The sequence below is a fragment of the Rattus norvegicus genome, chromosome 2, assembly GCF_036323735.1.
Source record: "Rattus norvegicus strain BN/NHsdMcwi chromosome 2, GRCr8, whole genome shotgun sequence".
Lineage (NCBI taxonomy): Eukaryota > Metazoa > Chordata > Mammalia > Rodentia > Muridae > Rattus > Rattus norvegicus.
In genome coordinates, this window is record NC_086020.1 from 94218221 (window position 1) to 94235650 (window position 17430).

Sequence of the window (17430 nt, forward strand, 5' to 3'; positions counted from 1 at the left end):
ACACGACACAAGCCCACACAGACACAGATGCACATACATGGAGATCCACAAAGTACAGCTGTCAAAATAAACTCAGCAGTTTGTCACGTTCTCTCCGGTCTTCTTTGTCACCATGTGATGTGTAAGCGGCAGTCCCTGTTGTGACCACACGTTCAGAGAGAACACGGTTTCAGACTGCCTGTGACTCCTGGAGGACCATGTTGGGTGTAAGGAAAACGCTTCGGACACGCACAGTGAGAGAGCCTCTGAGGAAAGCTGGAGATGCTTCTCCAAGCTGTGTGCTTCCTGGGACTCCTCACTACATCAAGGGGTCCAGCTAATGACACGGGATTGTTTTCAGCGGATTTGAGACCTGATTTAATAATGGTCTTGCTGAGATTCTAGAGTTTACCAACGAATCCATGAGAATTTGTAAATACAAAAAATTATCACAGACATGGGAGAAAAATTAATGTTGCCTAGGTAGGCCAGGTTGGGTTTTGTTTGGCTGTTTGTTAGGACCCCGGGGGTGATCTGTTTAAAAGCTAAAAGCCTTTGCTTCTCACAAGACAGAAGTAAAGAATCCCTCAAGTCCAACAAGATGACGGTGTAAAAGTAGATAACCACAAGAGCCTTTAGATGTTTTGGTCTCTCTGCCTGTCACCCCTCAGCGACTTTCACTAACACCGTCCCCAAAACCTTCATGAAGAACTAACCTAAGCCAAGGGTTGGGGATGTCGAGAGTTAGAGAAATGCAAGTGGGGGTGAACCCCGTCCTGTGCAGGGGCTGAGAGCAAATACTGGAAATGCAGCAAGCTTTCCATACACCATGACGGCCTGACAGAGCAGCAGACAGCAGGAAGCAGTCGTCCTGAACTGAGTATTGAGGGCAGGTGGACAAGAGTAGGGGGAGCTAGTTCCCAGCAGAGGGCGGAGCTGGAGTCAAGGTCTAGGGAAGAGGGCCTAACTACTTAGGGAGGACGGTCAAACCCTGGAAAAGGCATCGTGCACTGCCCTGTGACTGATTCGGGTCATGGGGACCAAGGTCTGTCATGTGGAACTTTGGACTCCATCCTGAAAGCAAGAGAGACTCCCGGGAAGGCATTTCTCTGTCCCCAGGACTGTTACACCATTGTTTGTTGTACATTGTTTGTCGGTAACTCCTATCTCAGACAAACTGGTGGACTGCACCTACATGAGAGATGTTAACATTTATCTTAGTCACTGTTCTGCTGTTGTGACGAGACCATGACCACAGCAACTTTTATGAAAAGTGTATAATTAGAGCTGGCGTAAGGTTTCCGAAGTTAGTTCATTATTATTGTGGAAGAAGAGCATGGTGGCATGAAGGTAGACGTGACACTGGAGAAGTAGCTGAGGGTTCTACATCCAGAACCATACTCAGCAGGAAGAGAGCCACTGACCTGTGGGCTTGTGAAACCTCAAAGCTGACCAGACCCACATTCCAGCAGGGCCACACCCACTCCAGCAGGGCCACACCCACTCCAGCAGGGCCACACCCACTCCAGCAGGGCTACACCTCCTGGTCCTCCTCAAGTATCCCTAGTTCCTGATGAGTAATCACTCAGACATAGGCACCTATGGGGGCCATGCTTATTCAAACCATCATGGCACCCATTACTTTTCTTAGAGGATTCCTATAGAAAAAGAAGCTTTTGTGCCTAATCACATGAATGGTTACCAAATATGATTTCCCAAACTCTTAGTCAAACCTTCCTGGATTCCAAGGCTGGGTGTAGATTCTTCAGCTTCCCTGGAAGAAGGGTTTTCACTTCTGGACCTTGTTTCCAGGTACTCACGAGCCTCGGCAGCAGCTGAACTCTCCCCTCACATGTACAGCTCTGAGTTCGAGCCCAGCGCTGAAAGCAGAAGAGGTGATTGGCCAGTCTAGACAACAGGTTTTAGTAGTTGACAGGAACTAGATCTGTACTAATTTAAGGAAGGTATTATCCAACTTTATTTCTAGTTCTTACTACAACACTCTAATTATAGATAAATATTGTTCATGACACCCTAGAGTGTAAGGGCTTCTTTCCTTGGCCTGGATGATGTATAAAATGGTGATGGAGATTACTCTTCCTTTAACAGTAATTCTAAGTATTGCTAAGTTCCATAAACCTCAAGGTGAGTGTGGAGGAGAAATTATCTTTTAGTTAGGTCTCTGCCTTAGCAAATGTTGGATTGGTGTGGCCTGCAATAATCAATTCAATTTCAAATTAAAAGAAGGTATTTATTCTGACCCCAAGTGCCCCCTTCCAGCTACTCGAGTCTACCAGCAGTCTATGCAGCAATTTTCTCCAACTGTAGCGGATCCTACTTCATGTATCATCTCTTAGTGTTAATTATAAGGCTTTAATCTGCAACACTAATTAATCAGTAATTAGATAGTACAGTACGAAAAGAAATTAACAAAGATAAAAACAAAAACACCACACAAGCACTGTAGCATCTGATAACTTGATCCAGAATCTTCTTGAGAAATCTGGGTTAAGTGATCATTAGCATACACCCCTTTGACTTTGTCGGTGGTGACCTCTGGTAACTAATGGGACGCATGAAGGTAGTCCAGATAAATAAACACGTGCGTTAGCTAGTGGCTGTGGCGTACACCTATGATCCCTGCACTCTGGAGGCAGAGGCAGGAGGATCGCAGCAGTGTTCAAGGCCAGCCCATCTAAACAGTAAGTTTCAAGCCAGCAAGGAAAACAGAGTGAGACTCTGTGTCCAGAGTCTGCAAAAGCTCAACAGGCATAAAGATACTTGCTTACACTAATTCGTCATCATTGTCTTCCTCCTCTTCCTCCTCCCCTTCTCTTCTTCTTCCTCTTCCTCCTCCTCATCGGAAATCTGCTTTATGAGGATCACTAATTACTTTGAAACGTACTAGTAGTAAAATATAAATGCATGGTTTAAAGTGATGTGTAAAATAAATGCATAGTTTATAGTGGTGTGCTCTCTACTGCTTCTCACTTTAAAATACACATAAACTAGCTTTCTGATTTTTGTTTTTTAATATTTTATTAGCACTTAGCAGTTACACAGAATAACAGATTTCACGATAACATTTTCCTACATGTATATAATGTACTTGAATTATGTTTAAGCCCACTGCCTTCTCCATCCCCCTCTCCTTGATAGTTCTTCCTGGTAAGTTCCACTTTAATGTCTACTTTAATGTCTTTTTTTCTTTGTACTTTTCTAGATTTAAATTTTATGTATGTGTTTATTTGGTGAGGTAATCATTGGGGGCACTTAGAGACATGAGCGAGAGGTTATTGGCAGGACCATGAGTATCTTACCAGAGGTTTAGCTCTAGGAAAAAGTCTCTTCTTCCAGCAACCTTTGGTTCTTTGGAGGGTGTGGGTCTTGCCAGCCCCACCCCTCTCCTATCTTTTATGCACGTCCTCATGGCTGCCCATCCCCATCCTCTCTTTCCACAGTGTTCTCTGAGCCTTGGGGAGAGTGACAGAGACAGCCCACTTGTGACTGAGCATTCAGCAGTCACTTGCAGTCCTTTCCCTGGCTGGTTCTCTATAGCTCCTGCTGTCCACCACCAAGGGTGCTGACAGGAGCAGTGTCCATAGACGTCATAGACAGTGTCATAGACTGTCAGCACTGTCACTCAGAAGCAGCCGCCGTCACCTCCCCACTGGTGTCTCTGACCTCCTCCCAGTTCTAACAGAAGGTGGTTGGTTGCTCCCATAAGCCTTTGCAATCTTGTACAGTACTTGTGGGTACGTGCTGCCCCTCTAGTCAGTAGTATAGATTTCAGTCTGCAAAGGGGTGAGGCTGTTGACAGCTCTCCCCAACAGCCTCCCTAGCACCTTCAAGCTCTGAGGAGCTAGCCAACATGAAAGAAACTTCCATCCTGGACCTCACCGACCTGGTCTATAACTGGTGTGATGTGTGCCTGACCAGGGCACATGGCCTTCCATCAGAGCCATTAAATATTTGAATTGTCAGCTAGACCTCTAAAACAAAATGTTTACCTTACGTTAAAAAATATAAACACCTTTGAAAATCATGCAAAAAGAATTAGTGGAAAGAGACTCTGAAACCGAGATGGATGTGGACGGATGTCCAACAAGTACTTACTGTTGGAAACTGGGGGAGGGCATGTAGCAGCACCTTCCTGTCCTCTAGTGTGGCCTTCTGAGTGCCAGGTGCCTGCTCCTCTCGTCCTGGTTTTAGAACTTTTGTAAATAACAGTGTGTTGGTTGTGTATTTTCTCATTGCTGTCATCAGATGCCTGACAGAAGCACATAAGAATCCATTTATCTCACGATTTTGAGAGACCAGGAACTAGACTCAGTGGTAGGCAGAAAGGTAAGGAGAGAAGAGGGCACGTCTAGATTTCCAGGATGGATAGCTCCTTCCTCAGCCTCCTGCCCAAGACAAAAGCCTGGCAGCTGGTCCCCCGCCAGCAGGCCTGGCCTACGGACTGGCTCAGGTTCAAGGCCTGATCAGGACATGTTATACCACATGAGGTTACACCACAGTTGCAGACCAATCAAGCATCATGCCTGTCTTCAAACTGGCCAACCATGGAGTAGGGAGGAAGACCTCCATGGCTCTGAAAGCCTCCTTTCTCCTTTTTCCTACTCTGTTACCATGACTACATAAGGAATCTGAGATCGCACAACCCTCAAGAGGGAGCATGAAGACGGTTTACCTCCTTTCCTGGTGTTGCTTCTCTGTAGGAAACCAGCATCACCATTTGCTGGCTGTTAGGCTCCTGTACACCGTGGTGAATAGAAAATTTGTGTGGCGGCAGCTGAGTGTGTATGCAGGGTTTTCTGCCTCTGAGCTTGTGCCATTGTCTTTTAAGTTTCCACAGAAGCAATTTATGGTCCCGCTTCCTGCTTGCTTATAGAAGTATTTTTATTTGCCAGGCATGAAAGAAATGATTTACCTTTTGATGGAACAGTTTAGGGAGTAAGCACATAGGGACTTTGAGAAGAATTTTACAGGAAAATTTCAAAGGTTTCCGTCCTCTGGTACCTTGCATTGGAAGAAGTATAATACACATAATAATTTAGTACCATTGTGGAAATCAGGAAGTCAAACTACTTTTCTGTAACTTCACGATGAAACTAGTTAACAGTCAGTTGCTCATCCTGTTGCTATGACAAAAATACCTGAGGAAACTAGCCAAGAGGAGCATTTATTTTGGCCCCAGTTTGAGAGTACAGCCTTAACTGTAGAGAAGTCATGCAGGGGAGCTTGAGACAGACGTCCCATCGTATCTGAGGCAGGGAAGCAAAGAATGATAGATGGTTCTTCTCAGCTAGCTTTCTCCCTTTGAGTAATTCCAGCCTCCAAGCTGTAGAATGTCTCAGCACACATTTAAGGTCAGTCTCTACCTCAGTTCACCTAACCTAGTAAGTTCCTCTCAGGTGGCCTTAGAGGTTTGTTGCCATACGATTCTAAGTCCCTTCAAGAAGAGGAGCTTAACCATCTCAGTCAGCACCCTTCCCGGCATCCTGTGCAAGTGAAAGCTTTTCCCTCCGCTCAGCTGTGAAGCAGTGATGTGAAGCGTTCAGGCCTCTGGTTCTCAGCCTTTACAGATCTGCAGCACACCTGTGAAGGAAGCCACATTTGTCAGTGTGACAGTCCATCTGCAGATACAGCTTATTAATCCGCTGCTGTGCTTCCTGACACACTGCTCCCTAATTGGAAGATGTTCGTCTCCCGGGAGGGAGTGTCATTTACTTTATGTCAGTGTACCACATAAATGTTTGCCTCTCAGATTTATCTTCTCCGTAGAAATAAGCTTACGCAAGCTGACTCTAGTCACCATGATGGCTATCTTACACCTTCTTGGTTAACTGGCCAGAATTAAATGAGAACAACCTTGTGGTCTCGCTCAGTAATCATAGATGTTCCCACGCTCTCTCGACCTTGAGTAAGATGTGGAAAATAAAATGAGAACCAGGCGTGAGAGCTGAGATTGCTCAGTGGTGAGAGCGCCAGGGTTCAGAACCTTAGAAACCTAGCTGTCAGGTGCTCACCTGTGACTCCAGCCTCCAAAGGTATATATAGGTGGGCAGTCCTGAGCAAGCTGGCTGGCAGCACCCTGCCTCAGTGAAGAAGGTAGACGAGGTATACAGGAAGACTCCCAACGTGAACCTGGGACCTTCATATGCATGAACACAGCCCCTCCACCCACCCACCCACCCACTTACATAAAGTACACACATGCACACCGTGTAAAGTGCAGTGGGGGATTCTCGGGTTTAAACACCTCTGAATGCTTCTCTTGCTTGGTTGCTGCCCTGTCAGTGGAGGCTCTTGGGAGTACTCATGCTGATACTAGAGCCATCCAGATACCACTTCCCCCCACCAGCCCTACAATCACAGCCCCATCCTACTCCCAACCACCATTCTTTTCATCTGTATCCTGTCAGTGATCTCGCCACCTTCCTTTTCTGTTCTGCCTTTCCTAAACTCCATTCTGCATGGTGCTGGCCCAGCTTTGTCTACATGTATTTGCCCTGTTATGTGCATGGGCCCGCTGAAAGTGTTCAGTGACTCATCTCCACGTAGAATAAAGGAGAAACATTGGCACAGGGCTGTCTGTTCTGGGTGGTTTGTCTGTCTCGTTCAGCATTGCCAGCACCTGCAGCAGCATGTGTCTGGCTCGTCAGCACACCCAACAGGTAGTTATGAATGAAGGTACCCTGCCCTCTTCTTTCTGGTGCATATGGCTTCAGTTGGATCTCTTGGCCTCTTATCCATAAATCAACTCACACAACGTTGGATTTTTCTCTGAGGATTCATTAGAAAGTGTATGTGGTGGCCTGTAATGGCTTGTTTGTCCTCCGTGGATAGAGTGAGCCCAGACAGACAGCATTTCTTACTGTTTTACAGGAAATCTTCAGAGGAACTGGACATGGACAAGGTGACTGCGGCCATGGTATTGACCAGCTTGTCAACCAGCCCTTTGGTCCGAAGCCCTCCTGTGCGACCTAATGGTGAGTCTGGAGTATGGACTGTGGGAATGTGCCCATTAGCACCAAGAGCATGACCTCTCTCTCCTAGGAATTTCATTCCTCCCAATAAACAGTTAGTTTCAATCAGGGAATGTGTAGGAAATAGAGACCCTAGGCCAGCAGCCTCTCCTTCCTCCTCTCCCAGGATTCTGCTGTGCTCACCTAGGCAGCTCAGTTACCAAGCTCTGCCACTTGTTTACTCCGTTTTAGGACATATCTGTGTCGTACTTATGTGCCTTTTTCCCGGTAACTGGAGAATGGTCTAAGGAACTTGTTTTCCCAGCATAATTTCCTTTTGATTGGACCAGTGAAGGTTGAGTAGTTTATAAAAGCATTACCACATACTTCATAACGAAAGAGAGTTCACTGTGTACTTATCAGATACTACCTGGAAGATGTGAATACCTCAACAGAGTATAAATAGTGGCCATACTCCTAGAGAGTACAGTCTCTTGGGGGGAAATGCTGTCAGTCACGGCCTTGTTAATAGCTAGCACATTGACTGAGCACTGACTTGCTGTCTCTGCTGCTTGCTCTATTTCATTATCTTTCTACCAACAAGTGTATGAGATGCTGTTACCACTGCTCTACAGATAAGTAAGCCAGAGCCAAGGCATGTGTGGATTGACTTCTAAATGGCAGAACTGTATTTCTAGTTCCTGTCTTCTCCATTCCAGGACTGCCTTTCTGATCGTGCTTCATTTCATCTGCCTGATAAATCGGGGAAGCAGACAGTGGGGGAGAAGGTGGATGGATGAGACTAGGCACTTTGTCATGACAGGCCCTGCATGCCTGGCTAGAAATCTGTATTCTGAGGCCATGAGAGAGCATCTGAAGGGATCCGCACAGACCGTGGAAACTTGGGTTTGGGGTACCAGGCAGCATACACGCATGTGTGTGTGTGAGTATGTGCATTTAAATATAGACATACACAGATGAACTTATAGATACCGCATAAGCACATGTGTTGAGATGAAGTGGCCATTCTCGCCTAGTGGCCTTTGGGAAGCTCTCGACAAATACCCGGATTTGCCTTTCTCACCCAGGCAGCATGGCTGGAGGTAAAACTGGAACCCCCCCCCCCTGTAAAAAAAATTCTAGGAAAGAGTTCGAATGCTTAAAATTAATCACTTTTATTATACAATTTTTTGAGACCATTTCTATTGTTACTTTGTACTTAAAGGTTAAAATTAAAATAAGCCTTTTGATTTTTCAATTGCAAATTTCTGTTAGCTCAGCAACAAGAGTGTGCCATTGCTCACCTGTGGTTTAAAAATAACACAATGTCCTTACCTGGGCGTGAGGGCACGGCACGTGCTTCTCATCTCAGGGCCAAAGGTAGGTGGGTCTCTGTGAATTGATGAGGCCAGCCTGGTATACAGAGAGAGACCCTGCCTATGGATGGATGGATGGATGGATGGATGGATGGATGGATGGATGGATGGATGGATGGATGGATGGATGGGTGGGTGGGTGGATGAGCTGGCCTACACAGAGACCCTGCCTCAAAAATAAACAAATAAACATATAAATAAAAACTTTTAAAAATAACTACTTAACTACTAAATTTGATGTCTCCCACTGGTTTGCAAAAGGAAACAAATTTTTAAGCAAGGGGTGCAATTTATAATAACAAGGTCACTAGTTTTTGGAAGAATAGCGTCGTTCTCCAGAATTATGGTGTATCAGTGAGTTTGCAGAAGCTGTTATGGTCTTATTCTATGCCTGCCTTGTTCCATTAGGAGGTAGCTTTGCAAATAGGTGAGAACCCAGCTGGGCCCATAGGCATCTTTGACTCATACTCAACATAAGGAGATGCTGTAGCCTAAGAAACAGTCCTTGCTGTATTTGTCTTCCCGGTTAAAGACTGAAGGGAGACTTCACAAGCTGGGAAGCCGACGCACTGGTGTAGCACACTGCGAGAACGGCTAGTTTTCAAAAGCAGTTCAGCTGCCCCGTCACGATGAGGCACCACGTGTGTACAGCACGTGTGTGCAGCACTGTCGTACAGCACTGCCGCCTTGATTTTATTGTACAAGTGTGAGATAGGGTACTCGAGGAAGCCGCTGGTTTTCACACTTCACGATAGTTTGAGGAGGTCACTGCATCCATCCATCTCTGCCATCAGTCTGCAGGAAGGAACTGCTAAGTCACTTTGTGATGCTAGCAGGGGAGTATAAATGACTGTTTAATTGTGGCAGAGGCTCGCCACCGTGAAACGGCAGCTTCTGTAGCACTTCAGCTCCAAACTCAGTGACTTCTACTCAACTTTTTGCTTGATGCAGTTGAGGAATTTGCTGGAAATCTATAATTAATTAGATAAGGGTCATGATTTCCCACAAATGCTAGTCTACTAGTCATCTTCGCTGCATGAATAATTACACAGACATTAATAGTATTTTTTTAATGAGGCATTTTGGGATTTTTCTCCTCCCCCCTCATAATTAGTTTTAATATATTCACAATGCACATAAATATGGAAGAGAAACTATCCAGAAAGAAAGTAGAATTTATATAAATGCTAATTAAGTTTGGGCATCTTGAAAGATAAAGTAAATCTGCTCTGACATTAGCAGGAAGAAACCTTTGCATCAGACTTCAGCTGGGCACCAGTCTAGTCTGTAGGCACTGCCAGTAAAGTCTGACGCCACCCGGCTCGGCCACAGAGGAAAGAGGGTGCTCACAGTGGAGGACCTACATGCTCTGACCTTGGCCAGCCAGGGTCACTTACTAGGTAGAGAGGAGGCAGATGAACTTCCTGTGAGGTTCAAATGGAGACAGGTGTCCAAGTGCTTGAAACTGCAGAGGTGTTCCCTACGGCATGGGGTGGCCTGCAGCTCAGGCATGTAAGCAGAACCGGGGATTGATAAGTGGGGGAGGATACTAGTAATCGGGGGCCAGAGGGAAGAGTGAATGACGGATCATGACCTGATATACGGACATGCCACCCCAGAGCCCCCTATCATATACTCTGACTTTGAAAATTAAGTTTAAAGGGATGTCAAAGCAGTCCGAATATAAGGCCCTGTTATTTGTTTTAAGCAGCAGCGGGAACTTGCTTTAGATGCCGATCTAGAAATTAATTACCATCTCTCACAGAATCTTCTTCTGATTTCTTAAGTATATATCCCAAGAACCATAGTCACACGAGGAAAGCCATTTTTAAACAGTAGAATTGAAATAGGGAGGTGCAGGGTGGAGGCTTGGTGGCCAGATCATCTGGGAGGCTACCACGAGCAGTCTCCCTCTCAGAAGCACTGGAGCCAGCAAACCAGAGGCCCCACAGTTGGTGAACAAGAAGTCACGGTTATTTTCTTGTTCTTGTATGATCTCCACCAATTCCAAGGAAGGGGCTGCCCGGCAGAACCAGACAGCCGTGCTGTTGTTCGGCTAGAATGGCCGCTTAGAAATAACTGGGGCAGGCAGGAACGTAACGTGGGGTTCTCACTTGCTATCCCCGTGCTCACAGAGGGTCTCAGCGGGTCCTGGAAGGAAGGCGCACCATCCAGCAGCAGCAGCAGTGGCTACTGGAGCTGGAGCGCTCCGAGTGACCAGTCCAACCCCTCCACACCCTCTCCGCCACTGTCGGCTGACAGCTTCAAGCCCTTCCGTAGCCCTGTTCCACTTGACGATGGCATCGATGAGGCAGAGGCCAGCAACCTGCTCTTCGACGAGCCCATTCCCAGGAAGAGAAAGGTAGGTGGGTTGTGCACCATGTTCTGCACTCACAGTCCAGGTGTAAGTCTCACCCCACGCCTGGCCTTAGCCGCCCCTGACTTTGTCAGTCTCCCTATTTAAGGCCAAAACTGAGTGGAGCTCCATGTCTGTGTCCCATCCTGCCTATGTGCTCATTGTCTGTGTATGCATGTCTGTGAATGCATGTCTGTGTGTGCATTGTCTGTGTATGCATGTCTGTGTATGCATGTCTGTGTATGCATGTCTGTGTATGCATTGTCTGTGCATGTCTGTGCATGCATGTCTATGTATGTGTGTCTGTGTGCATGTCTGTGTATGCATAGTCTATGTATGCATTGTCTGTGTGTGCATGTCTGTGTGTACATTGTCTGTGTGTGCATGTCTGTGTATGCATGTCTATGTATGCATTGTCTGTGCATGTCTGTACATGCATGTCTATGTATGTGTGTCTGTGTGTGCATGTCTGTGTATGCATAGTCTATGCATGCATTGTCTGTGTGTGCATGTCTGGGTGTGCATGTCTATATGCATGTCTGTGTGTACATTGTCTGTGTGTGCATGTCTGTGTGTGCATGTCTGTGTGTGCATTGTCTGTGTGTACATTGTCTGTGTGTGCATGTCTGTGTGTGGATGTCTGGGTATGCATTGTCTTAACACCCTGACCTTTTTCGGAAGCTGAAATGCTGGACTGAGGCTTCCTGTGGGTACATGCTCTTAAAATATAGTATTTTCGCTTTTCTGCTTCTGTTAGCCCAAAAGGGTTTGTTCGTTTTTATACAGCTAGATGGGAAAGATACATAAAAGTTAGCACATAAACACATCTACTCCATGCCAAAAATTATGTTTCCAGAACAAAAATGTAAAGAAGAGCTAGGTGGATTATTCTGGTAGATTAGAGCTCAGCAGACTGACTGGGAAGACACGTGTTCATCCTCACAGCATAGCTCTGTAGAGACCCAGGATACGTTTGTTCCTTGCCTTGCAGTTCACGGAGCCTCCATCCAAACCCAGGCTCTTCGTCTCACCAAGCAGCCCACCTTCATTTGTTATCACCGTTTTCTGGAGTTTGGGTTTTTCTGACATTTATTTATTTATGCTGCGTGTTGTGTGTTGGTTGTGTATATAGAGGTCAGACAACAGCTTGTCAGAGTTGGTCTCTCCTTCACCATGTGGGCTCTGGGAATTGAACTCAGCTTTGGCAGCAAGCGCCTTTACCCATTAAGCCACTCAGTTTATAGAAGCATTTTTATTTCATAGACTGCAGCACTGGCTGCTAATCTAGAGAACATTTTAGCATTGTTTGAAAGTTATGTGAAATTGTGATTTTTATGCTGGTTTTTAAATATTATGTGGTGTCATCATTTCTTAAATATGATTCATAAACAAGGCAGACTGCGGCCTTGGGGGTGCAGTCAACCTTGTCCTTCCCTGAATGCTGTTGGAGATGGAAACAAAGAGGTGGCATTGCCTCTCTGCCTCCCTCAGCATCACTCACCGTGTGCAGCAGTGAGCACTACCTGGCTCTCTCTGGGCATGCTCCAAGGATAGGGCCATCTTTACCAGAAAGGAGGCCTTTGTGCAGCATCCTGTGTTCCCAGAAGGAGGGTCCTGAAGAGTCCATTTTATTCAAGGGAGCTCTGCGAGACACTGGGATTCACTGGGTGAGTCAGGGAGAACTAACACTTGGATAGCTGCAGACAGGGCAGACAGCAGTGTGGAGCTGGACTCTTCGTTAGCCTGTCGTTCCCAGGGTATCTGAGCAAGCAGTCCTGACACAGGAGTGTGGCCAGTGTTGTGACAAATCTCACACAGCAGGGGCTTCCAAAGTGCATTAATGAATTAATTAATCACCTATCAGAAATATGTTTATATGGGGTATAGAACCAAAAGTCGCGTTCTTACCTGGTTAGGCTGCATTGGTCTGACTCAGGTAGGCAGTCTACATACTTCAGCAAAGTCAGCAAGCAGTCACATCACCAGAGGAAAGAATGGGAGTTTCATTCCAGCAGGGAAACATACTTGGTGCAATGCAAGCTTGTGGACTGGAGGTCAGATCATCAGAACCCTTTGAAGATGGACGCAGTAGTTCCCAGTGTTTCTGTGATGGAGACAGAAGAATCTCTGAAACCTCACAGGCTGGATACTCAGGCGCACACAGCAACTAACAAGAGGTCCTGCTGTCTCAAACATGATGAGTGGCAAGGACCAACACCCAGGATGCCCTCTGACCTCCAGATGTACATCATCACAGCCTGCACATGCACGCGCGCGCGCGCACACACACACACACACACACACACAGAGAGAGAGAGAGAGAGAGAGAGAGAGAGAGAGAGAGAGGAGCGCAAGCACTTATTGAGGACCACAGGCTCTGCTCACAAATGCTAGGTGTAGACATGAATGGGTCAGTTAGAACTAGGTGTTTTCTTCCTCTAGACTCAGCCTTCCCCACAGCAGTGGGGACTGACAGCCACCATGTTTTGCAGCTTTGGCCTTTTGTATTTAAAATTACTTTGAGTAGTTAAGAAAATAGGTCAGCCTGCCATTCACCCTGTTGTTTACTTAGTGAACTGATATTTATTGAGCACCATTAGGCAAAATGCTGAATACCTGGAAGCAGGGGGCACGAGAGCTGGGCAGGCACAGGTTGATGTGTGGAGGAGCCAGAGTAGTGTCCAAAGCTGTCTTCAATGTCGCAGGATACAAGCTGTGCCCTTACAGTTATTTTTCATTTCAAACCATGCCTCAAACGCCTCTACAGAACTCACCAAAGTACCTGCAATGCCACTTCTGTCTCAGTGCCTTTCTGGGCTGAATGGCTCCCACCAAAGAGGACTGTTCTGTCATCAATACAGTGGTGACTTAAAAATACACAACGGCATTTGCACGTGCACCCAGGGAGTGGGCTCCAAGAAATGTATCTCTTGGACATCAAAGAAACCTCAGAATTTGCCATAAAAGATGGGAACTCCAGCTGTATACACAACAACCAGGCTAACAACGCCATCTTGGAGAACGGAAAAAGGAGTATTCTACAGCATGTTTGTGTTTGGCTGGAAAACGTAATGAGGACGCTCATTAGTAACCTGTGTCCATTAGGTCCAGATGTCTGTAGTCCTGAGGGATGAGAACTGACTACCCAGTGTCAAAGTTATAAACCTAAGAAGTAACTAATTTGTCTGGATAGACAGACAGACAGACAGACAGACAGTCTGTTGTCGACGGAGCTTTGAAGATCATCTTCATTTCCTGCCTGTTCTTTTAGATCCTTGCTGTCCATTTGAAGTCAGCAGTCATTTGCAGTGGTCACATGTCCAGTGGAGGTTGTTTGAGACCCTCCTAGACCAGGTTCCTCCAGGTTGACTCTTAGGCTGTGAGTCTAATAAGAGGTGAGCAGGAGAGAAGATTCACTGAAGGTGGGGCCAGCATCGCCCTCTCTGGGGTTTTCATCTCAGCTGCGTCCTGGCATGTGAGTGGGTCCTGTATGGGGTCCATCCCTGAACGTTTGGAAGCACCCGACCGACCCACATCTATCCTCCGCAGAACGCCGTATCGGCCCTCCAGCTGTCACCTTCTTTTTATAAACCTGGTGATGTGTGCCTCACACCCTGAGGGACAGTTGTGAAGTTGTTAACTGTGAGTCCACGTGCGAGAGCAGGGCGCCATTCGACAGACATCCACTCCACAGACTGTAAACACGGAAGAAGCAAGCGTTCACTGCACGTCATGGTCACCACCTGCTCTTTCTGACCTGCAGACACTCACGTGACCAAGTGTGAAGTGCTTTGATCTTCCTGAGAAGTATTTTCTGACAATCACTATATTTGCATGTTTTGTCAGTCGATCGGATGCTTTTAAACGCAGCCTTTCGTTCAATCGTACCCGCGGTTTTCAGTACAACCTGATTCGCACTCTGCAGAGGCAGCTGATTGATTTGTACGGGTTGCCCAAGGTTGTTTATGTTGTGACAGAAATACAGCGAGCTTAGCATAAATAATAGAGGATGCCTGTGAAGCAAAATGAGTTACAGAAAGCGCGATCCCTCGGCCCGCAGAGGGGAATGGCGTGTGGGCAGCATAGTCAGCCACCACTGCATGGCCCGGTGGGAGCGAAGCACTGACGGACGTTTCAGAGGGAAGCTGAGGCAGGAGAGGGACTCAGACCCTTTTCCTGGGCGGAGCACCCATTCCTCAGCCACAGCAGTGAGAATGTGAGAGGTTATCTGGGCTCTGCAAGTCAGTTGGCCATCTTTGGGAGGGCAGAGCCTAGCCCGCTTTTCCCTCGGGTTTCAAGTAGATTGGGACTTTGAGAAGGTGCAGTTCCTGTCATGACCACAAGGTGATGCAATGACCCAGAGTATGGGCACTCTGGTACTCGAGAAAACCAATTCTGTAGAAGGCAAAAAGGTAAACTACAATTCCACAAGACCCTCTGGAAAACCCAAAGTACTGATAAGTAAGAAAAAGGCCAGATTCCTGCTTCTACCATATCTAGGTGTGGTGTTCTGTGTATTCTGAAGTTGGGATGGCACCTCTGGCGTTTCAGCCTGCTATCTGAAAAATAAAAATGGACCATCCTGATGCGGCTGCTGTAAGGATTGCATGGGAAGAGGGGAGAGCAGTAGAATGCAGCTGCTAGGGCCGTGCCGCGCCGTGCCGTGCCGTGCCGTGCCGTGCCGTGCCGTGCCGTGCTGTGCTTTTGCCCTTGGATACTGAGTGGGTTGGGGCCTTAGGAACCTTGGGCACAGAGACAAGAAGCCACATTCCTCCATCCTGGTCCTGTGTTGGTAGGTCAGTGCCAAGTAGCCCAGGGTGACTGTGAGCCCCTCGATTTATTTATAGCTTTTCCATCTTTTCAACCGTATGTGTTTTCACTGGGATGACACATCATCAGGAAGAGCAACAAGCAGTTAGCCCAGGACAGAACAAGCACAGACAGGAGCCAGGCTCCCGGGGTGCTGGGTGGCCCAGCCATGTGGTCTCTAGGCTGAGGGTGCTGGGGCTCAGCACCATCTACAGACATCCTGACCATTCCGCATTCCAGAACCATCCAGGCTCACCTGGAGTGAGCAGGACGAAACCTACCTCTAGAATCCGTGGAGTAAGAAAATAAACGACTAGGGATTCCCCTTAGCTCAGGAGCCCTCAGGCTGCAGGCTTACCTCTAACCTGGGCAGGCCACCACCAGTAAATTCCTGTCACTGCAGTGCTGGCCACGGTAGGACCAAGGGGAAGTGGACGGATGCAGTGTCCGTGTACAAGGTGCCAAGTCCTGGCAACAGGAGTGCTCACTGGCTGCCAGTGGAAATGCAAACGGTATGACTGCTTTGAAAGTAGTTTGGCAGTTTCTTACAAAGTTAAATATATGCTAGCCGTACGACCCAGCAACTCTACTGTTGCATATGTATTTACCTAAGAGAAAAGGAAGTGCATGTCCACAAAACGACTCAGACAAATGCTCATCGCAGCTTTGGTCATTATCAACCCGAACTGGAAACAGCGCAAGTGTGCGCCAGCAGGCACAAGAGAAAGGGGAGTGTGGCGGATCTGCATAGCAGAACACCACACTACCAAAAGGAGGAGAGGCACCAACCCACAGAGCAGTGAGCTAATGCAAGATCATGGCGCTGTGGGGAATGAAGCCACGGGACAGTACATCCTGTGTGCACTGCACATGGAGATCTTGGTTGTTCTTTGTTTTTAAGACAGCCTCATCTTAGGACCAAGCTAGCCTTGAACTCACCGTGTAGCCAAGGATGGCCTTGATTGACTTCATCTGCCTCCCAAGTGTCCTATGTGTATATACAGTGCTGGGGGTGGAGCCCAAGGCCCTTGGGACCGGCTAGCAAGCCTGTCCAACGGAGCCACATCCTTTTCATTTACTCAGCACTCCCCCGGCGACAAGCCACGCGTGTGGGAGGCGTTACCTAGTCAGTGCTTGGCATAGTCGCGTTCATTCACTTCACACTTACATTGTACACCTAACAATTTCATTTACTCTGTTCGTTTTACAAATAAAGGGGCAAATGGAGCCCATAAACAAGATCATGTGTATAAAGGTGCTTTCTCAACTAAGAGTATAGCTGGAGGCTCTGTAAGGTAGCTGTTTCTTTAGCTTTTGTCCCTTGATAAGCATCTTGGTGAACCTGCTGACCAGAGACACCAAGACAAGAGGGACGCATGCTAACGGGCACTTGACTGGCCGCCCGCCTGTGCACAGGGGCCTGGTCCACAGTTGAGGAATTCAGATACAAAGTGTTTTCCCCCACCACAGTACACACACACACACACACACACACACACACACACACACACACTTGTATATACCTCACAATCACCATATGGAATAATCATACATCAAAAAAAAAACAAAACAAAAACACAAAGACCAATATGACACCCCAGGCTGTAACATGGGCCTTTCTATGTCTGCCCCGTGGAGGCTTATATTGATTTACAATGGTTTTGGCCTTGGCTTGCTTTCCAACTAACTCTTAGCTTATATTAATTCAGCTATACGATTCTGTGTCTGCCACATGGCTGGTTACCTCTCCTCAGTTTCATACGTCTGACTTCCTCCAAGTCTAGGTAGGGAATCTCCCATGCCTCCTCTCCCAGAGTCCTCTCTCTATCTGGAAGACCCACCTTACTCTTCTGCCTTTTGCTGTAGGCCACAGGCTTTCCATTTTAGCCAATCAGAAGGTGCCATAGGGAGGACAGGGAGACATCTTCACACAGTGTAC

The 17430-nt window shown here is 47.1% G+C and overlaps 1 protein-coding gene across 2 annotated transcripts in view; it reads left to right on the forward strand.

Moving 5' to 3' along the window:
* Zfp704 (zinc finger protein 704) overlaps positions 1-17430 on the forward strand; it is a 187863-nt gene that overhangs the window by 139012 nt on the left and 31421 nt on the right. For both annotated transcript variants that reach the window (XM_039103595.2, XM_039103596.2), the window contains exons 3-4: positions 6871-6974; positions 10462-10688. In XM_039103595.2, the coding sequence (XP_038959523.1) occupies positions 6871-6974; positions 10462-10688 (331 nt within the window). The remainder of the gene's footprint in view (positions 1-6870; positions 6975-10461; positions 10689-17430) is intronic.